The sequence below is a fragment of the Phyllopteryx taeniolatus genome, chromosome 21, assembly GCF_024500385.1.
Source record: "Phyllopteryx taeniolatus isolate TA_2022b chromosome 21, UOR_Ptae_1.2, whole genome shotgun sequence".
NCBI lineage: Eukaryota > Metazoa > Chordata > Actinopteri > Syngnathiformes > Syngnathidae > Phyllopteryx > Phyllopteryx taeniolatus.
In genome coordinates this window covers 7,190,034-7,209,251 of record NC_084522.1, presented here as the reverse complement: position 1 = coordinate 7,209,251, position 19,218 = coordinate 7,190,034, and the positions used below count along the sequence as shown (strand labels likewise).

At 41.0% G+C, this 19,218-nt stretch overlaps 1 protein-coding gene across 2 annotated transcripts; it reads right to left on the bottom strand.

The window, feature by feature from the left end:
• Window positions 1-235: 235 nt before the first annotated feature.
• LOC133471042 (solute carrier family 66 member 2) lies at window positions 236-18,945 on the bottom strand. Of its 2 annotated transcripts, XM_061760170.1 has the most exons (5): window positions 18,266-18,945; window positions 17,288-17,421; window positions 15,953-16,003; window positions 8,188-8,404; window positions 236-2,211 (listed from the first exon to the last, which is right to left on the bottom strand). In XM_061760170.1, the coding sequence occupies exons 1-5, from the start codon at window positions 18,466-18,468 to the stop codon at window positions 2,001-2,003; spliced, it is 816 nt and encodes a 271-aa protein (XP_061616154.1). In that variant the 5' UTR covers window positions 18,469-18,945; the 3' UTR covers window positions 236-2,000. The 2 variants fall into 2 exon arrangements, with proteins under 2 accessions (XP_061616154.1, XP_061616155.1); XM_061760171.1 differs by lacking the exon at window positions 15,953-16,003 and having other exon boundaries at window positions 18,266-18,938.
• Between the last annotated feature and the right edge of the window lie 273 nt (window positions 18,946-19,218).

Genomic DNA, 19,218 nt, shown 5'->3' with positions numbered 1-19,218 from the left:
AATGCTATTTCAATATATCATAAAATGTGTAAATTGAACCACGTTTATATCCCAAGTTGCGGCGAAGTAATATCTGTACCGGTGGAACGTCATAATTGACATCACTATTTTAAATAATAGTGGCTGGAAAGTGGAGACAAAGTACACCTGCATAATACAATAAAATTCAATATACAATTGTTGGTAAGCCTAATTTTGTGGCCGCTATGCAAACAATTACACAAAATATACTGGGTGAGCCTCTCCATGTCTTCTTTATTTGACTCCAATGTTGGTAAATGTTCCAGAGGTAAACAAAAGACCCTTTAATAAAAAACATGATCGTGAAAATACATGTAACATAAAAAGAAAATTATATTTTTAAAAAAGTATACTTTTGGTATTGAGTTTAACAAGGTGATTTTCACAATGTGACGATGTAGAACTTGGCTATCTCTATAGGATAACATATGGCTAAGGAAAGTAATAATAATAGTTCCAAAAGGGAGGAAAACAAACAGATTCAGAACTGATTTTGACTCTGTGGTGGACAATGAGAACCTGTCAGGTATTCACACTTGTCTGCTGTCTGAATAACACAAAATCCTACACTAACATTTCTCTAAAGAAATATATGGCTGCTGAGGATGTGAGCGCAGAAACAATACACCTCAGCCGAGGAGCCAACCTGATTAATAGTTAACAGCAGTTGGGGGTTGAGGGGCGGGCAGGATAAGAGCACTGCCATGCCCTGTCTGGCTGACTGGGAAATAATAATAATAATAATAAAAAAGAGGGGAATATTTACGTGGCCGGTTCACACTCACCTCCGTAGCACAGGAAATGAATTTTCATGTAAGGAAATGAAACATAGCCCAGATGAAATGATGTGGACAGGGGAGTTATTCAACTGGGGGAAAAAAAGAGAAATCAAATGGTCTGGTAGCACGATGGCTGAGAAGATATACTGATATGTCTTGTATGTCTTCGACACCTGCAGTGAGTATAATTCACCAGTCAGTCCAGTTCACTAATTCTTGGCTCTTCTTTCAAACCTTTGGCCATTGCGCTTGGTGGAAATACTTCATCAAGTGGTCCTTTTGGGCAAAAGTCCAGAGCGGGTTGAACTGAGGATAACTTGTCACCCGTGGAATTGCCATTGGAATTCGAATTGACTGACTCTAGTTTAATACACTCAGATCCTTTAAGTGCTCCTAGAGGGCACAAGGGGACTATGAGGCCAACAAGTCGTAAAACTGACCAACTTTTCTCCACCGTGTTGAAAAACAAAAACAGCGGGGGGGGGGGGGGGGGGGGGGGGGGGACAGTAAATGACATTTAATACATTCAGTAATGCATACTAATTGAATTGAGTAAGCAGCGAGCCATGTCTGAGGGTGTGTTTTAAGGCAGTAGGTAGTGGGGGCATGCAACAGCCAATCTACATGTCTGGACCTTAGAAGCTGGTCCACAGCGTTCAGTAAACAGTGTGCAAAGATTCTCCACATGCGCTGCTTTCACACATATATACTACAGGTAAACGGATTAGTCCCAAATTGGGGTTAGGGGGTAAAGGTTTGTGTAAGGGTGGGTTAGGTTTGGGGTGTAAGGTAATTGGTTGGGGGTTAGGGTTCCTCTCAATTTACATTTTCCATCTTACCATTCCATCATCAGACATTTTGGATAATTCGATGCTTCCAACGCCTTATGGGAACAGCTGGGAAAAGACCCTTTTCTAGGTCCATGAGGGCCTTCCTGGAGTAAATGGCCCCTTTTACACAGCCTCGAAAAGCTGTCATTGTTCTGCCGTTTTTTTCATGTTGCTGCTTTGTATCGATCCAGGAATCAGCCGCCTTCTGGGGTAGTATCAGAATTTATGCAAGATCATAAATATTCCAAACCACTTTGGGTTTGCTTGTAACAACCTCTCGAGGCATTGGTGAAGACACCAACACCATTTTCATTAGTCTACAGCTCTTATGAAAGTTCTTCCTCTTTCCCTGAGTGAAGATACCCAGAGCTCAGAGGGCTTTAGCACTGCTGGTGTGGGAGGCGTTGTGCGACACCGGCTTTTGTGGGTAGAGGCTATAGTAGTAAACCTGGAACAGGATGGCAAAGTCCACCAGGACCTGCAACATGCCGCAAGTCCAGAACTGCACGGGCGCTTGGGTGAGCAGGAAGTAGCCCGTTTTGAAGGTGTCGCCGCTCGTCCACATCAGCACCATCTTGATGCTGCGAGGGAGAAGTCGAGAGGGGATGTCGTGAGTAATACGTTTTAAAAACGATATGAGAAACGGCCCGAACCAATCGCATGCTCTCGCATCTCAGCGACAACCAGCTAACGCCAGATCGCGGCTGCTGCCATCGTTAATTCAAAATCAATCAGACTTATCATGCTAATGACGAGCTTGACTGACCTCCTCTGACATTTTCCATAACTCATTCACCCCCACACCTCGCAATTTCAATAACTCACAGGACGTATAGCCGAATCACAAATGACACTTTCCATTTGCATCCACGGGGTCAATCTATCCATCCATCCATTTTCTGAGCCGCTTCTCCTCACTCGGGTCGCGGGCGTGCTGGAGCCTATCCCAGCTCTCATCGGGCAGGAGGCGGGGTACACCCTGAACTGGTTGCCAGCCAATCGCAGGGCACATACAAACAAACAACCATTCACACCTACGGGCAATTTAGATTCTCCAATTTATGCATGTTTTTGGGATGTGGGAGGAAACCGGAGCGCCCGGAGAAAACCAATGCAGGCACGGGGGGAACATGCAAATTCCACACAGGCGGGGCCGGGGATTGAACCCGGGTCCTCAGAACTGTGAGGCTGACGCTCTAAACAGTCGGCCACCGTGCCTCTGTGTGTGTGTGTGTGTGTGTGTGTGTGTGTGTGTGTGTGTGTGTGTGTGTGTATATATATATATATATATATATATATATATATATGTATATATATATATATATATATATATATATATATATATATGTATATATATATATATATATATATATATATATATGTATATATATATATATATATATATATATATATGTATATATATATATATGTATATATATATATATATATGTATATATATATATATGTATATATATATATATATATATATATATATATATATATATATATGTATGTATATATATATATATATATATATATATATATATATATATATATAGAGAGAGAGAGAGAGAGAGAGAGAGAGAGAGAGACAGAGAGAGGTTAAAATTCTGATGAAATTATTATAACAATTGGGAACTCAACTGGCAGCAAGGCGTGGATAATGTTCGAGTAAAGTGGGAGCTAAAAACAAAAAGTGAACACAAACAGTGACCCAAAGTATATGAATATTACATTTTAAATGTATATATAAAATATTGCATGTTTTATTTTATATAATTTAAGTGTTTTCTGAATCATAAATTTTCTAGATATTTTATAAAGATGTACAGTACAAATAAACGAAATATATACATGCAAGGGTACAGCCGCAGCTGATCCAGAAGCTGCCATATTCTACACTGTCGTGCACACTGGCAATGAGGTGACGACCCGGCAGAGTCAGTAAGTAAAGCTGTCCCCCCCCCCCCCCCCCCCCCCCCCCCGCATTGGGTATGTGCTAAATGAAGCTCCGATGATTGTTATCCGGCATAGTAACACGCGGCTCAAAGACACGAACGAGCCTTATAAGGCTGCAACTTGGATGTCTGGATGTCCCGTCTCCTTGTTTAGTGCTTGTCTTGTAGTTGTTTTATGGCAGGACACTTGGCATAAGTGTGCAGCTCTGCCTTTTGCAAGCCGTGTAAAAATAGCAGGCTGAAAACTATTAACGCACCTTTTACATCACGTATTTTATGTGACTGTAAAGCGCTGTTTACACTACCTTTTTGCTGCCTCGCATAGAAACGTATACGTACGTGTGTATGAGTGACACCGACACGGAATAGGAGGACAAAGTTGACCAGGCAAGAACGTCTTCACAGGAACTACCAGTGCCGTAACAAAGGCAGGACAGCCTAGTGTGTAGCCACTTTCAGACTGCTGGTAAAAGCTGGCATTATTCTGTGACGCTGGTCTGCATAGACAGTACCAACGCAGAATGGGGATATGAAGTTGACTCAGTAAAGTTCCGCCATTGGAGATAGTACCATTGCTGTAACAAAGTTGGGACCAAAGCTGCAGCCCCTTTCAGACTGTCTGTAAAGGATTGCATTTTTTCCCCTTTTTGCCATGTCGATGTTCTGCATAAACGACCCAACAATGTGGGGTGTGAAGTTTCATACTTCTCCCGCCATGTTGTGTTGACAGCAGAGGTGGCAAAAGTACTCACACTCTCTAATTAGGCAAAGTAAGGAGAAGAAAAAAAAGTGCAAAAAATGACTGGTAATAGTAGAAATACTCCATGTATGTAACTAAAAGTAAAAAGTACAAAATCTGAAATGTACATGTTAAAAGAATGAATTGAAATGAAATAAATGAAAATGAATTTTCCTGTCAATTATATACAAAACCCGCAACTAGGCATCGGCTGGTATCTGATTCAGACTGTATGATGACCGTGATGCAAAAATATCACAGTTTCTCGTTATTGAAATTACAGCTATAAAATTTCATATTTTGAAATGTGTGGGTAAAGAACTTTTTTCCATTGAATGTGCTCCGAAGGTACATTATTAAATGTACACAGAGAATTTTTTTTTTTTTCCTAAAACCAAAATGCAGTAAAAGCATTTGCTTCTGAGAAAATGAGGAGTTACTTGCCTGCTCTTTAAGTAGTAAATAAGAAACTTCAGGATGGAAACAAAATTATGTTCGCCATGCTAGTTAGCGATTTATCTGCCTTTGTAGTGAGTCTATAGATTTATTTCGCCAATTGAAGACATGCTAACTCTCTGCGCTGGTTACAAACGTTCCTTTCGATTTATAATATTAACGTTACCTTGACTTTGTTGAAGAGTGATGGGTGGGTCTCTCGTAAATGTGACATCGTATTGCAAGTTATGCCTCCAATAGCAGCCACTTGTAAGCACGTTTTGCATGTCCTTCCTCTCCCAAGCTGCAGTACCAGTAAAATTCTCAAAAGAGCCGACTTTTTTACGACAAGGTCAAAGTCGTCTTACTTTGCCCGCACTGACAACCCCCCCCCCCCCCCCCCCCCCCACAAGAAATGACGTATGTTGTTTTTTAAAACAAAGCGCCAGCTAGCACTGGCTCAGCTTTGATGCTATCAAAACAAAGTGTTCCCATATCTTTGACTGGTTTGGCTGTTTTTGCTTGGTTCTGTGTAATACGCAAGGCAGATAAATGCTGTATCTTCCGTTTTGGCTCTGACACTGAAATGCTTCCGGATCTCTGTGAAAAAGAAGCTTAAGCCTGCTCACTGCATACAGTTATTGAATAAAGTTAAATATACTGAAAGCTGCCCACATGAGCACAGCGTAATTATACAAGCTGACAGGTGGAGCAATTTAAACTACAAGAGAGAATCAGAATCAGAATCATCTTTATTTGCCAAGTATGTCCAAAACACACAAGGAATTTGTCTCCGGTAGTTGGAGCCGCTCTAGTACAACAGACAAGGGAGCAGTAAAACAAACGTGAGCTCCATTATGGAAGGTAACATCCTCCACACATGCATGTCTAGTCAAGGAAACCTATTTAGCTTCAGACAAATACAAGGATGTCCTCACAGGACACAATGCCTCAACAGTGCGCTCCAAAATGTTTCATTATAAAAAAAAAACAAGAGCTTTCTCTCGTGTGTCCAACAGTTCAGAGAATATGTGTTTATTGAGAGATAAGTGATGATAATTAATTCAAACTTCCACTCAAAGTAGTCTGACACGTCCAACCAATTAGCAAGCTCGCAGCACAAAGTCCAATTAATTAGCAAGAAAACACGAGATGCTTTCCTGCATAGAGCAGGCTGTTATGAGAAAGGGACAATGGTTTACATCTCACTGTCTGTCTGCTTACTCATTCGCATATACACACGTGCATTCACTGTTGAAACTTCTGCGTGTCTAAACATATGTTCCGCAGCTAAAATAGCACTCTGAATCGGTACAGATGAGCACCACACGGACCTTGAAAAAGCCGAGGTAGAGTAGCCTAGCAACAGCTGTCAACTCTCAACAGGTTGTGCCCACAGGACAAAGGGAAACAACAACACAATGGCTGATGTTTACAATACACGCAGGGGAGAAGAAATGACATTTTTCTGCAGGCTGCGGAATTACAATTACATATACAATGAACGCTTCACGGTTCACCTTTCGCACCCATCTTTCAGTGATCATTTTCATGGGTTTTTAGTATGTAGACAGGAAAAGTCTGAATTTTGACCTTCAGTGTCGTACCATGTTGTGTCGCAACATGCCGGGCAGCACTGAGGTCTACTGGATGTAGTTGAAGCATAATGAGACGAGGCAGACAAGGGCTCCTACTAAGCTGCTCTAAAAGTCGCTGTTGTCAGAGAGTAGAAAGAAGGTATGATGATGAGTTTTGTTGTTTGCTCGGTTTGTATGTGCTGCTGTTGAAGTAGCAGTTTTTTAAAGTTTTTTTTTTTATTACAGCAACATCTTTGCTCATTTCCTTTAGCCAGTCTATAGCATTTCATATTATATGTTAGCATTTAGCTAGCAGATTTTCATTAGAAAATTGTATAGTTTGGTTGAGCATTTTGGACTTTAAATATACAATGTTACTTCTCTTACAAAACATCACGAGGTGACAGCATTGCACTGCAAACACCACGTTCCCTCTGTTCCTCCTTTGTTTGGCATCTTCAAAATGTGAGTACTTTTACCTCATTTAGTTTCATTTCATTTAATTTGGTCTATTAGCTAGCATGTCTGCCTCACATTTCTGGGTTCCAATTGGGCTCCAATCCTTCCTGAGTTTGCATGTTCCCCGCATGTTTTCTCCAGGCTCTCCGGGTTCCTCTCACATACCAATAACATCTATGTTAGAGTTATTGAAGACCTAAATTGTCCATAGGTGTGAATGTGAGTGAGACTGGTTGTTACTCTAAATGTGCCCTGCGATTGACTGGTGACCAGTCCAGGGTGTACCCTACAGCTGAGTCTCACTCAAAGTCAGCTGGGAGTGGCTCCAGCTCACCCGTGCCCCTAATGATAACCAGCGCTGTAGGAAATGGATGGATAGTTTCATTATACAGTGATTAAAGTGGTGAATTTACACTTGTATGACATAGGCTTGAAGAATACAAAACTACACTGACTTTTTTTTCCCTTTCGGCTTAACCGGATTCGAATCATCCTCTTCCATCATACTGGGTGCTCTGAATCATGTACTCCAACTCCAGCTATCTGCAAGTCTTCCCTCATCACATCAAAAAACTACACTATATATATTATTATACATGATTTCTGAGGTACAATTTAAGACCCGAGTGGTTCATTTTTCGCTTGGCTGACAGTGAGGACTGAGGACAGTGTTGAGTGGGGAGGAAGTTTGTGTAATACAAAATAAAATAAGAGCGGAGCAGCCCAGCGTGGGAGCCGTCATGGCGGGTTAGGTGGCCAGGCAGCCCTGCTGGAGCGCACTTATCTGACTGCTGCAGGGTGTGTGTGTGTCCCTCAGCAGCAGCAGCTGAGGGACACACACACACAACCTGTGAGAAAGCTTTTTATCAGCCTTCTAGACGTCCCACAATGACTTATCTTCTATTACATTCCTCTCCACCTTAAATGCCGCTCTCTATCATATTGCTTTCCCACTCCAATATCCATTCATCACGACAATAAAGTATGTGGCGTTTTAGTTGGCGACGGGTTTGTGGCTCAGAAAAGTTGAAATTTTCAGTTTAGAAGAACAATAAAAGCTAAACTAATCAGCGTCTTTATCAATCTGGAGAATATTGCCTCGATTAACAGTTCAAACAGAAACTATGATGAAATAACTTGTCATCTGTTCAGTTACCCCGAGGCTGTGAAAAATAAACAAACATTTTATGTGGGGAGTTCTTAATTTCCCGTAGTAGCTATAAAGTAGGGATGTCCTAACCTTTTCTACTGAGGGCCACATACAGAAAAATGGACAGAAAGGGGGGACCAATTCACCTTGTGTTTATGAAACATGCTAAACTAATTCAACATGTTGTAGGTCAACATAATAAAAGCTAAAAGTTCTTAATCCATTTTCGGGGCCCTCACCTCATGCCTTCCGTGGACTTGTTCTGGTAGTTGCAGTAGAGCTGCGGCGTTCCCAGCATGGCCTCGCTGAAGACGGCCAGGAAGCCCAGCGTCTCCACGAACACGGCCGAGTCCAGCAGCACGTAAGTGACGTAGGCCGCCGTCAGCGTGAACGCCGCCACACACTGCACATAGTCCAGAAAGCGGCTCCACGACCAGAAGTAGCTCCAGTCGAAGTCTAAAAGTAAGACAGTGAATAGACTAACACATTACAGAGCTGCCACAACGTTGGTTACACCTGCACAATCGAATGAGATACAATATAAGAACAAATGATTGAAACTTCTGATAATAATGCTCACTTTTGATTGACACCGTCATAGAGGTATTCATTTAACAATGTTTTTATTATTGTGGTAGAACTACCTCACACATCGGTGTTTCATATATTTTGGTTGTCCTGTTAAGCCAAGTGAGAGATAAAGGATGATGCAGTCTGGTTGTACACCACTGCAAACACAATATTAAACATCGATTTAAAAAAATAAAAACTGGATCATTATTCAGTTTTTAAGGGCATTTTTTTTTGGGTATTGGTCTTTTTGGATTGTGCAAGTGTACCTAAAAGAACAGAGACTATATAAATCAAATGCATTAAAAATACTGTATATAATTTCCCTCAAAGGGTTAAAGTAAAAGTATGTATTATTAGCTCATTATTAACTCATCTAACAAATAAAGTATCTGGACAATTCAAGGTTAATTAAATTCAAGGTGATTCTTTCCCAAGCCTTTACAAGTGCGTAATAGTGAGAAAATAAGCTTCTTTTTTTAGTCAAATAAATTAACACAGACAAAAAAGGCATCGCACTTGAGCTGTGAATCTTCACACAATGTATTTAAAAATATATAAATAAATAAAGAGAACTACAGTATATGAGGCTGCCACACAAAGGCAGCTCCCACTGTGCTTCTTTGTTACTGTGTGAGGAGGAACGAAGTCGATGATGAGCACCCCGAGAGGATGGTGATAATGATGGAGGTGGTCTGCACGGGTCGTATTAGCTGGGGTGAGAACGTGGACACTAATGAATGATTTAAAGGCGCCTGTCTTGTGCCCTCGTGTCACTGGAGAGCGTTCCTGCTCAGAACAAACGACGGAATGGAGATTCCAAGCACAACCGGCTTCTATTAACAATTAAGCTGATGATGATGATGATGATTGGAAACGTTCCACAAGCACGCCATCTTTACTGTTTCAATGATGCTCAGCCACGTCTATTTGTTTGGAGCAGCGGAGATTGGACAGAGCAATCACAAAATTCATATCTGCCGTGGGATATTTTTTTCCTTTAGTACAAGCATCTAAAGCAATAAAGTGGATTCCTCTAATCACAGAAGTGAGGCTCTCTTCAGACACATAAACTCACTGGAGAATTCATTAGGTACACATGTTAATGAGCTCCAATACAAGAAAGTTATTTAAAAAAATATATAAAAATGTAGCAAGTTGAATCAGATTTTAGTGACACTCCACAGCAGAACAAGCCTAAACATTTCCAGCTTCATCTGCTGGATCTGATTGGTCACTGCACCACCTCAAATGCATGTAACGACATCCATACATCCACTTTCTACTCCGCTTGTCCTCACAAGGCCACCATTGAGCGCTTATAACCAAAAAAAATAAAATAAAATTCATTCATTCATCTTCAGAATTTTTTTTTTTTAAAAAACAGCTCAGCAACGGCTTGTGTCTCGAAAAATGCAGAATCAGTTGTGATTGTGTTATCTTGCTAACTAACAAGAAAAACTGTAATGGGGGGAAAAAAATCTATCCTGGTTTCACCAAAATCTTAGGGTTTCCATTGTCTAGTTTTTGTGTAAACCTGCTGAATAAGTAACTAACAAAAAATTAATAGAATATGAAAAAAACATGAAAAATGTAAATATTCCTACATCGACACTTTAAACATTAATCTCACCAACCAATATCGAAGTTTTTTTTTTTTTTTTTTAATTACATTTTTTTTTTTAATTACAATCCTCCTAACCAACAAATGAACAAACCCCCCAAAAATAAAAAATTAAAAATCTAGATCCAAACAGACCAAACTTTTTGGTCCATGCTGCACCTAATTGTGTAGTTTTTGCATAATCCCGCTAGAAAAAACAAGCAAATAAAGAAAACAAACACACAAAAAAAGCAAAAACAAAAGGAAACCATTTCTAGATGCACACCTTTACTCGAATCCACACTGAAATTTTAGTCCAGACCAATGTTTTATAGAAATCAACAACCTCCTTGATAGCAAGAACAAAAATCTTGGTGGCAAACTTTTACATATCAGAACACACAAAAAAGTGATAGTGCGGGCTCTTAATTTGCTCAACCGTCCACAAAGTTTTGTGGAGGACAGTTACTGTAAACAGTTTTCCCAGCAAGAAACAAATAGCCATAAACATAACCTTTGTGGGGGTAATAAAAATCTCTCATTAGGCCAATGCACTGCAGACCTGCAGACAAAGATATATAGAGCACATATAGACACCAAGGTTCTTCTTGTAGTCACTGATGGTGTAGTGGTACACTCGCCTGACTTTGGTGTGGGCAGCGTGGGTTCAGTTCCCACTCAGTGACGGTGTGAATGTGAGTGCGGATGGTTGTCTGCGTTTATATGTGCCCTGCGACTGACAGGCGACCAGTTCAGAGTGTAGTCCGCCTTTCGCCCGATGTCAGCTGGGATATGCTCCAGCGCCCTGTGACCCTAACCAGGATAAGCGGTGTTGAAAATGGATGGATGGATGGAGGGTTCTTCTTGTCTTGTCTTAACTTCTTAATCAGCCAAAATCACAAGTGGGAAGACACCAACCTTTCTGACATTTTGAGCTTATTATTTAATGAAAAATGCTTTCATTAGAGGATTAATGCAGAGCGCATGTGACATTTACATGACATTTCTAAATGAATACGCTCGGCGTAAGCGCCGGAGCCTCCCTGCTTCAGGAAAATACAATATTTCATCCCAGATGAAAAAAGTCCAAGGTATTTTATAAATGTGACTTGAATCAGACGGGAAAGAGCAACAAACGCAAAGGTCCAAAAATGTATCCTGTGCTAAATTCACTGGGAGAACCAAACAAAAGGTGTAAACTGGTGTCCATGTCTGTTTGGAACGGCCCATCCTTCATGCGCTGCTGGTGTTTGTTTAGCTGTGCAGCTCAGCTGGCATCAGAGGAGAGTGCGAGCGCGGGCCAAGCGGCACCAGCCGCGCAGTGCAGATAAAAACCCGAACGAGAGGGTGGCTTACGGACGGTGGGGCGACGTTCCGGCACCAAGCAGGCGATTTCGGTTTGCACCACTTGACGCTACAGTGAGCCTAATGTGATACGTGACGTAGAAAGCAGCTAAACTGACCCCAGAACAAACATAACCGACTTCCATTATATAGTACCACAAATAGTGGCAGGGGGCGTTTATTTAGTCAACCATAGATGGGGGAAGGCCTTTTTGGAATAAAAAAAGTTTACATATATCCATCCATCCATCCATTTTCTGAGCCGCTTCCCCTCACGAGGGTCGCGGGCGTGCCGGAGCCTATCCCAGCTGTCATCGGGCAGGAGGCGGGGTACACCCTGAACTGGTTGAGTTTACGTATAATGTACTATAATTGCCTATAGATGCCGCAAGATGGAGCCAAAGGACAACTTGTGTCTAATAGAAGCGCCTCAATTCACCACAGCAATATTGTTATTGCTTTGGCCTGACTACAAGCGTTTTTTAGTGAACATACCTGTAGATAAGATAATTTTTAATCCTGTGCATGGATTTACAACATGCTGTAAAACTCCACACTTTCATTCATCCGAGAAACTGTTTACATCAGCTTTGGTTTGAATGCTTCAGTGCTGCTGTTTTGGTTAGCAATTAAATTCAGCAGTAAATTATCTAAACTAAACGATGCACACGTTCATTAGAGAGCCACCATTTGAGGAAATGTGTGGGAAGGGTGCCAAAATATGGGGAATATCAACTGCGAGGAGGCAAATGTATTCAAATCTGCCTTCAAAACTTTAGCAACAGCAGCACAAAACAAAAAAAGTGTTGTGCATGGAGAGTTGCGCAGAACAACAGTACACAAACATTCCCCTCCTCTTCCTCAGAGCTGGGGCATCATATTAAAATTACAGTTGCCAGAAAAGACTTCCTGCGGTGGCCAAAAACATTTCAGCTTTGTCATCTTGTCGAGCTGGATTACATATTAAAAAGAAAGGGGTCAGAGCGGGACATTCCACTTGTAGTTTAAGTAATGGCTTGCCCCTATGAGAGAAGCAGGGACAATATTGTCACATTTATAACCATACTAAAACTGTTTACTGATTTTTTTCCCCCAAGAAAGCCCCCTCCCCCTATCGACAGTGATTAAAAGGCTTTCAGCACCAAAAACAACAACAACAAACAAACAAAACAAAAAACAACAACAACAATAAAAAAAGCATGGCACCATTACTGCACTGTGACGAGACTTATCTATTATGTTTTGTTTTTTAAATTTTTATTTGTTGCCAGCACAGAAGGGTAACAATGATGGTAATGGCCAAAGCGTGAGGTAAATAGTTGTAACGTTAGAAGTATTTTATTTCTTTTTTTTAAAATAAAAATACAGTTTTAACTACATAATAATTTAGCCAAAATATTATGAGACTTAAGTTATCATGTTACCATGAATTATGAATGTTAGTGTGAGAACATGTAGAGTTAATAGGCTTTATGATAGCAACGGGCTGACTCAGGAACAAATTAATTCACTTCACTCTTTTCCTATGCAAAACAAATATCCAAGCAGAATCACGGAATGGATTGTGTTCGAATCTACGCAGTCAGTAACCAAAAGTCAAACAAAAATATATATTAATTACTTTGGCCTCCATCTGCCCCTGATGGCAACTGCAACCACATCATAGAATGAGCATTTACTAAAGAAATTGAAATCTTTTGATGTGATTGCATCATTGGTACAAGCCTTTTCAGTGTTTGCGTTGGTTAACAACTGACTAAATCAATCTTCAAAACGCTTTCAGGACTCTCCTTTTAATCTCCAAGATGAACGGCAGCAGCCTGCCCTCCATAAAACTGACATGAAAATGACAGTCAACAGTGCAGGGCAGTATGAACAAAAGAGAGTCGAGCCATCCATTTATTCATTTTCTATAACACTTGTCCTCATTCGTTGGCGAACTGGAGGCGGAGCCTGTGCTGATTTTGGGTCGCCAGCCAATCGCAGGGCACGTTTGGACAAACAAGCATTCACAACAATTTTGGGAATGTCGGAGGAAGCAGAAGTATCCACATACACACACACACACAAAATGCACCCAAGGGAAGAACATGCAAACTGCACACAGGAAGGCCAGGGAGTGGATTTGAACCCCCAACCTCAGAAATGTGAAGCAGATGTGCTCAATCACTCCGCTATCATACATAATCGCCCCAACCCTTGTCTACAGTTAATTATGGACAAATAATCTGTTTGAACTGCCAGCCATCGTAATATAATACTGCACATCCTTATTTGGATTTTCAAGAAAATAACATGATTAAAAGTCTGGCTCACTGTTTGCTTGCAAATGTCAAGCTGTTTGGATAGAAGGGCCTGGTGTTATAATGGCAATGTGCTGCTGGTGCTGCGGTGAGAACAATTATGTATAACGCGCACTGTGATTAGGGCTTACACGACGGAAAAAGGGTGCAATCAGGCCAACGACACGGGCGGAGAACGCGTCCCGCTGACTTGGGAAAATTACATCGACACTATTCATCGCTTGAACTTCTCACATAAGCTTAGTTTTCCACAGAATTCTGCGAGTTAGTCACTTTTCCCCCACCACCCCTCTCATTCATGCACATATATTCTGTCACCAACATGTCCATTAGAATTTCCACCAATCACAACTCTCTCTCTGTCTGGGATGCTCAGAACTACTTCATCCAGCTCCTTCCAGAATTTCTCTTTGACCTCTAGGTCACATCCTACCTGCGGGGCATAGCCACTAATCACATTATACATAAGACCCTCAATTTCAAGTTTCAGCCTCATCACTCGATCTGATACTCTTTTCACCTCCAAGACATTCTTAGCCAACTCTTCTTTTAAAATAACCCTGACTCCATTTCTTTTCCCATCTACACCATGGTAAAATTATTTAAACCCTGCCCCTAAACTTTTAGCCTTACTGTCTTTCCACCTGGTCTCCTGGACACACAATATATCAACCTTTCTCCTCATCATCATGTCAACCAACTCCCGAGATTTTCCTGTCATAGTCCCAACATTCAAAGTCCCCACATTCAGTTCTATGCTCTGTGCTTTCCTCTTCTCTTTCTGCCGAGGAACCCGCTTTCCACCTCTTCTTCTTCTTCGACTTCGACCCACAGTAGCTGAATTTCCACCGGCGCCCTGCAGGTTGACGGCGCCGGTGGTGGACGTTTTTAACCCGGGCCACACCGATCCGGTATGGAATTCGTTGGATGAAGGCTCATATTTGTTTGGCAAAGTTCTAAGCCGGATGCCCTTCCTGACGCAACCCTCTGCATTTATCCGGCCTACAGTTTGCACTGGCATGTGCCCCCCATAGGGCTGCATTGGCATTGCCAGCACACTGGGGGTGTGAAAAATGAATCTTTTCATTCAGCAACAGAACCAATAATTATTTTCAAATGTTATGTAACAAATATGGATGAGGCCAAAAGGTTTTAGGAGAACCAACGAATGATCAATTGTCTCTGACTGCCATCTCGTGGCCATACAGAACACTGCAGCTCAGTCTGCCCTGACATGAAGCCATTTATTACAGGAAACATCTCACAGGCCGAAATATAAGGTTCCTCTTGCAATCTGATGACATCAAATTGAACATTCTACCGTAACAGAAGGGGGGAGGAAGCAATTAAACCTCTGATTCAACTATACTTCAAATATTTTTTTAAAAAGTGTACAAGGAAAAAAAAAAATATATATATATATAATTATGAGAATTACATCAAAATATGACCAAGTAAAGGTTAAGTGTCCTGAAAGAAAATTTCACACACACAAAAAAAAATACAGTAAAGAAAATAGTCAATGTTAAAAAAAAGAACCTGGAATTAAAATTAGAATATTGATTTTTCAAGGACAAGTTAATGAAAGAAGAATAAAGTCATACTTATGAGAAGGAAAAAAGGGGAAGCAAGCCCATAAGGTCATGAGAACAAAGTAATTACATGAGAATGAAGTTGTACATTTTAGAGAATAAAGTAAATATTTCCCCCTAAAACAAATGCAGTTGTAATTTTACGAGAATAAAATTCTAACATTATGAGACAAAGGCTGCTGACATCAGACAGTTTGCTTTTTGTTTGTGGGAATTTTGACGTTTTTTTTCTTCTTGTAATATTGGTACTTTTTATGTTGCATTCGATCCTACACATAAAGATAAACTTGAGGACTGAAGAATAACAGATTAGATATAAACATGCACCACGCTGAAGGCCACAGAGTCCATGCCAGCCATTAAAAATCATTCAAACCAATGAAAATATAAAGCATGAATTAAGGGACAGGCATGTGCGAGGTAGCATGCAGCGTGCCATGAAAGGAAGTGACTGCTGCCCAGGACGTGTGAGTGAGCAGGATGCCGTCAGTGGCTGTTAGTCATCAGTTAGTGTCGGCTGGGGCTGATGGCAAAGCGTGGGAAAGGCGGGCCAGATGAGCTGATGATCGGATGGCGTAAGCGGAGTACATACCCAGAAAAAGCCTCTTAGGGATTCGGAACTCCTCGTCCTTAATGTCCGAGGCTACAGACGGAAAATAAACGCACACGTGAGGAAAAGTAGAGGAAGAAGAAGAAGAAGAGCTTGGTTTGGATGAAGTGTCCAATTTAACAGATAGAAACACTATATGGACAAAAATACTGACCAAGTTATTCATTTGGGGGTTGGGCTAGAGAGTGGCGAGGAAGAACTTGCTGCTATAGAGAAAAAAAGGAGAGGACCGACCGACTCCATTACAGTGTTCTAACACTACAGGGACCATTGATTCGAGGGCTGCAGAGAATTGATTGATGTGAAGCTTTGAGACAGATTTTGCATCAACCTATTTTTCCTCATCAGATGATTCAATTTTTTGATTCATTATTTCCAGCCCGAAGTGATGCCTAGCCCCCAAAAAAGGTTTATAAATGCCTCTAGGAGCCACGAGATGGCATCAAAGGACTACTTGTTTTTAACACAAGGCTATGGCCTGCCTGACTAAATGAAGCAGCTACCCGCACTTCAAAATAGTCCCTTGGCACTGCCCAAGATGACAAAATATGGCGTCAAAGGAATGTTTTTAGACATGGCTTTAGTCTGAGCAAAAAACAAAAAAACAAATGCAGCAAATAACAGAGGATAGCCCCCCCCCCCCCCACCAAAAGAAATAAGGGGGGAATTGCAAAGTGTATTCTCTTCCTGTGCAGGCCTGCCAATACATTTGTGAATGTAAAATAATATATGGATTTGATAAAAAAAATAAACACAATTTTAGATATTGAAAAGGATATTAAAAAAAATCCTCACTAACTCATTCTCCTTATCTTTATAGAAGAAATATCCATTATTAATTGCCATGTAGTATTTGTCAGACGATGAGTTTAATACTTATTTTGTGATTTTTATATAGCTAAGCTTCCATTTTGTTTATTAGTATACTGTAGTTCTTCTATTTTATCTTGAGTGCATCAAATCCTGAAGCAGGATTTATGTCAGGAGACGACACACCAACACAAACACACACACCATGTGACTTCACTCACATGATGCATTTAACCCCCGATTACTAAACCACTTGTGTAAACAGAACCTCCAAAGCAAATAATACAGTGGTTTAGCTCTAAGCACATTTTTGCATGACTACTACTGCTTAATGGAGAGACATACATTGTGTTTTAGGCATGTCAATGACTCCCACACAGACTACAGCAGGTGTGTGGAATCTACAGTCCTTGGAGCAATATATGTCCCGAGATGGCATTTGGTCTGGTCTGCCACACAGTTGTAATAACAAACCTGCAACCTTGTAATATATGAGGAGTTTCTGACCTAGGAAGGCGCGCCTTTTGGTGCTGAGTTCAGCGCTCACACGGACGTTGGTGCACAGGTTGAGCATGGCCAGCATGGTGGCAATCATGATGATGCTCTGCCACAGCAACAGCGTCTCAAAGTAGCGGCCGAATCTGACGGGAGAAACAGGAATATTTCACAAACGGCCTTTAACGTGTAGCAAGGCATACCAGATCCCATCAAGAAGGTCTGAAGATTATTTATTTAAAGCCAAAGAGGGGTCAATAACCCATTTGGTAATAGCCAAGTCCATTACTAATCCATTATAGAGTGAGTTTACAGTTGATATGGATTACAACCATAAATCAGCTATTTTTTTCAATGTAGTTTGGTAATTATCTGATTGGAGAAACAGGGGAGAAACACAAATGGCGTGTAACACATGAAGCAGAGGATAACAGATACCATCTTGTGCCACAGGGGACTATGTTGAAGTGCGGGTAGCTGCTTCATTCAGATACCATCTTAAAGAAGGTGTAAAGATGATTTTGTGAAACCTGAAAAGGAGTCAATATCACATCTGGTCAATTGTCAACTCCATTATAGTGTTTATTATGGTTGATATGCATTGCAAACGTAAATCGTCTGTTTTCTCAATGGGGTTTTGTGTCGTGGTGGACAAGCATTAGTCTTTTATTTGAGAATTTACAGGATATATTCATCCATCCTTTTTCTCTATCACTTAGCCTCATTAGGATTTTTGTGTGTACCGTATTATGGTTGCTAAGCATTACAGAGTTAAATTAGTTCTTTTATTCATTGTAGTTTGGTGATGTGGTGCAACCAGCATTAGTGCATTAGTCACAATTGTTATGGTGTATTAGGGTTTACACAGTATGTGTTAGATCCTTAAATCTGTTTTGTTGTCGTTGTTTTGTCTTGAATCTGATGAAATGCTTGAATCTGATGTTTTTTGCACTGGAGTTTGGTGATGTGCTGTTAGCATTAGCCTTGTACCTGAAGAGGATTCGCAGGATGTTGGCCACCAGCAGGACCAAGCACACGTAGGCGGAGAAGCCTTCGGCGTTCTGCGTGCGCCGGATGTCTCGGTACTGGGGGATGTAGGGAATCACCCCGCCGAACATCATGGCCCCGGCCGCCGCCCACGACACCAGCCAGTTGAACACACTCACTATCTGCTCAAACGCTTCGTCTTCCATGGTGAGCTGAGGCTCAACCACTCGCTTGACGCGGCTTCTCGGGGAAATGCAGACACGACTGCCGCTAAGCCTTAATGCCACGCCATCACTAAGGTTGCACAGGACCTCAGACAACACACTGACCTCTCGTAGTAAAAACAAAAACAAAAAACAACCAAGAAAAAAGTATCAGAACATTGATACAGTAGTTTCAATATTGTCGCTTCTATGTAAACAGTGGACAAAGTGGCTGAGGCTAAAAACTAGCATTTGACCCCACTATTTCGTCTTCAGTGTTGGCTAGTTTCACACAAAGGCGGTACTTGATTCACATGTCAAGTCGTCCAATATCACTAAATCACGTTTAAGTGCCCTTCGAATTTAAATTATGCTGAATTAAAATTGCAATTTTGGCGAGAAGAAGTTTGACAACCCTACCGACGCCCCGGGGATCGTTTGGATTCTGACGTTGTGACCGCTACTTCCTGTATACGTCATACGTTACTTTCACAACCAAAGATGTTTGACTCAGTCAAGATAATAATCCTCTTTGCATCGCTTCACGAAAAGAAACTAGGCGTATCTAAATGTACAAACCCAACGCTCGTAGTCCCAGTCAACAGTTAGTCACGATTAATGTATAATCATAAATCTGTTAAGAACTAGTGATGCTTTAACGCACCCCGGGAAAAGCTTTCAGTATTTTGTTGCCGTTTCATTCGTCGTTTTTACGAACCAAGATGTTTTACTAATTTAAGATAGTTATTTATT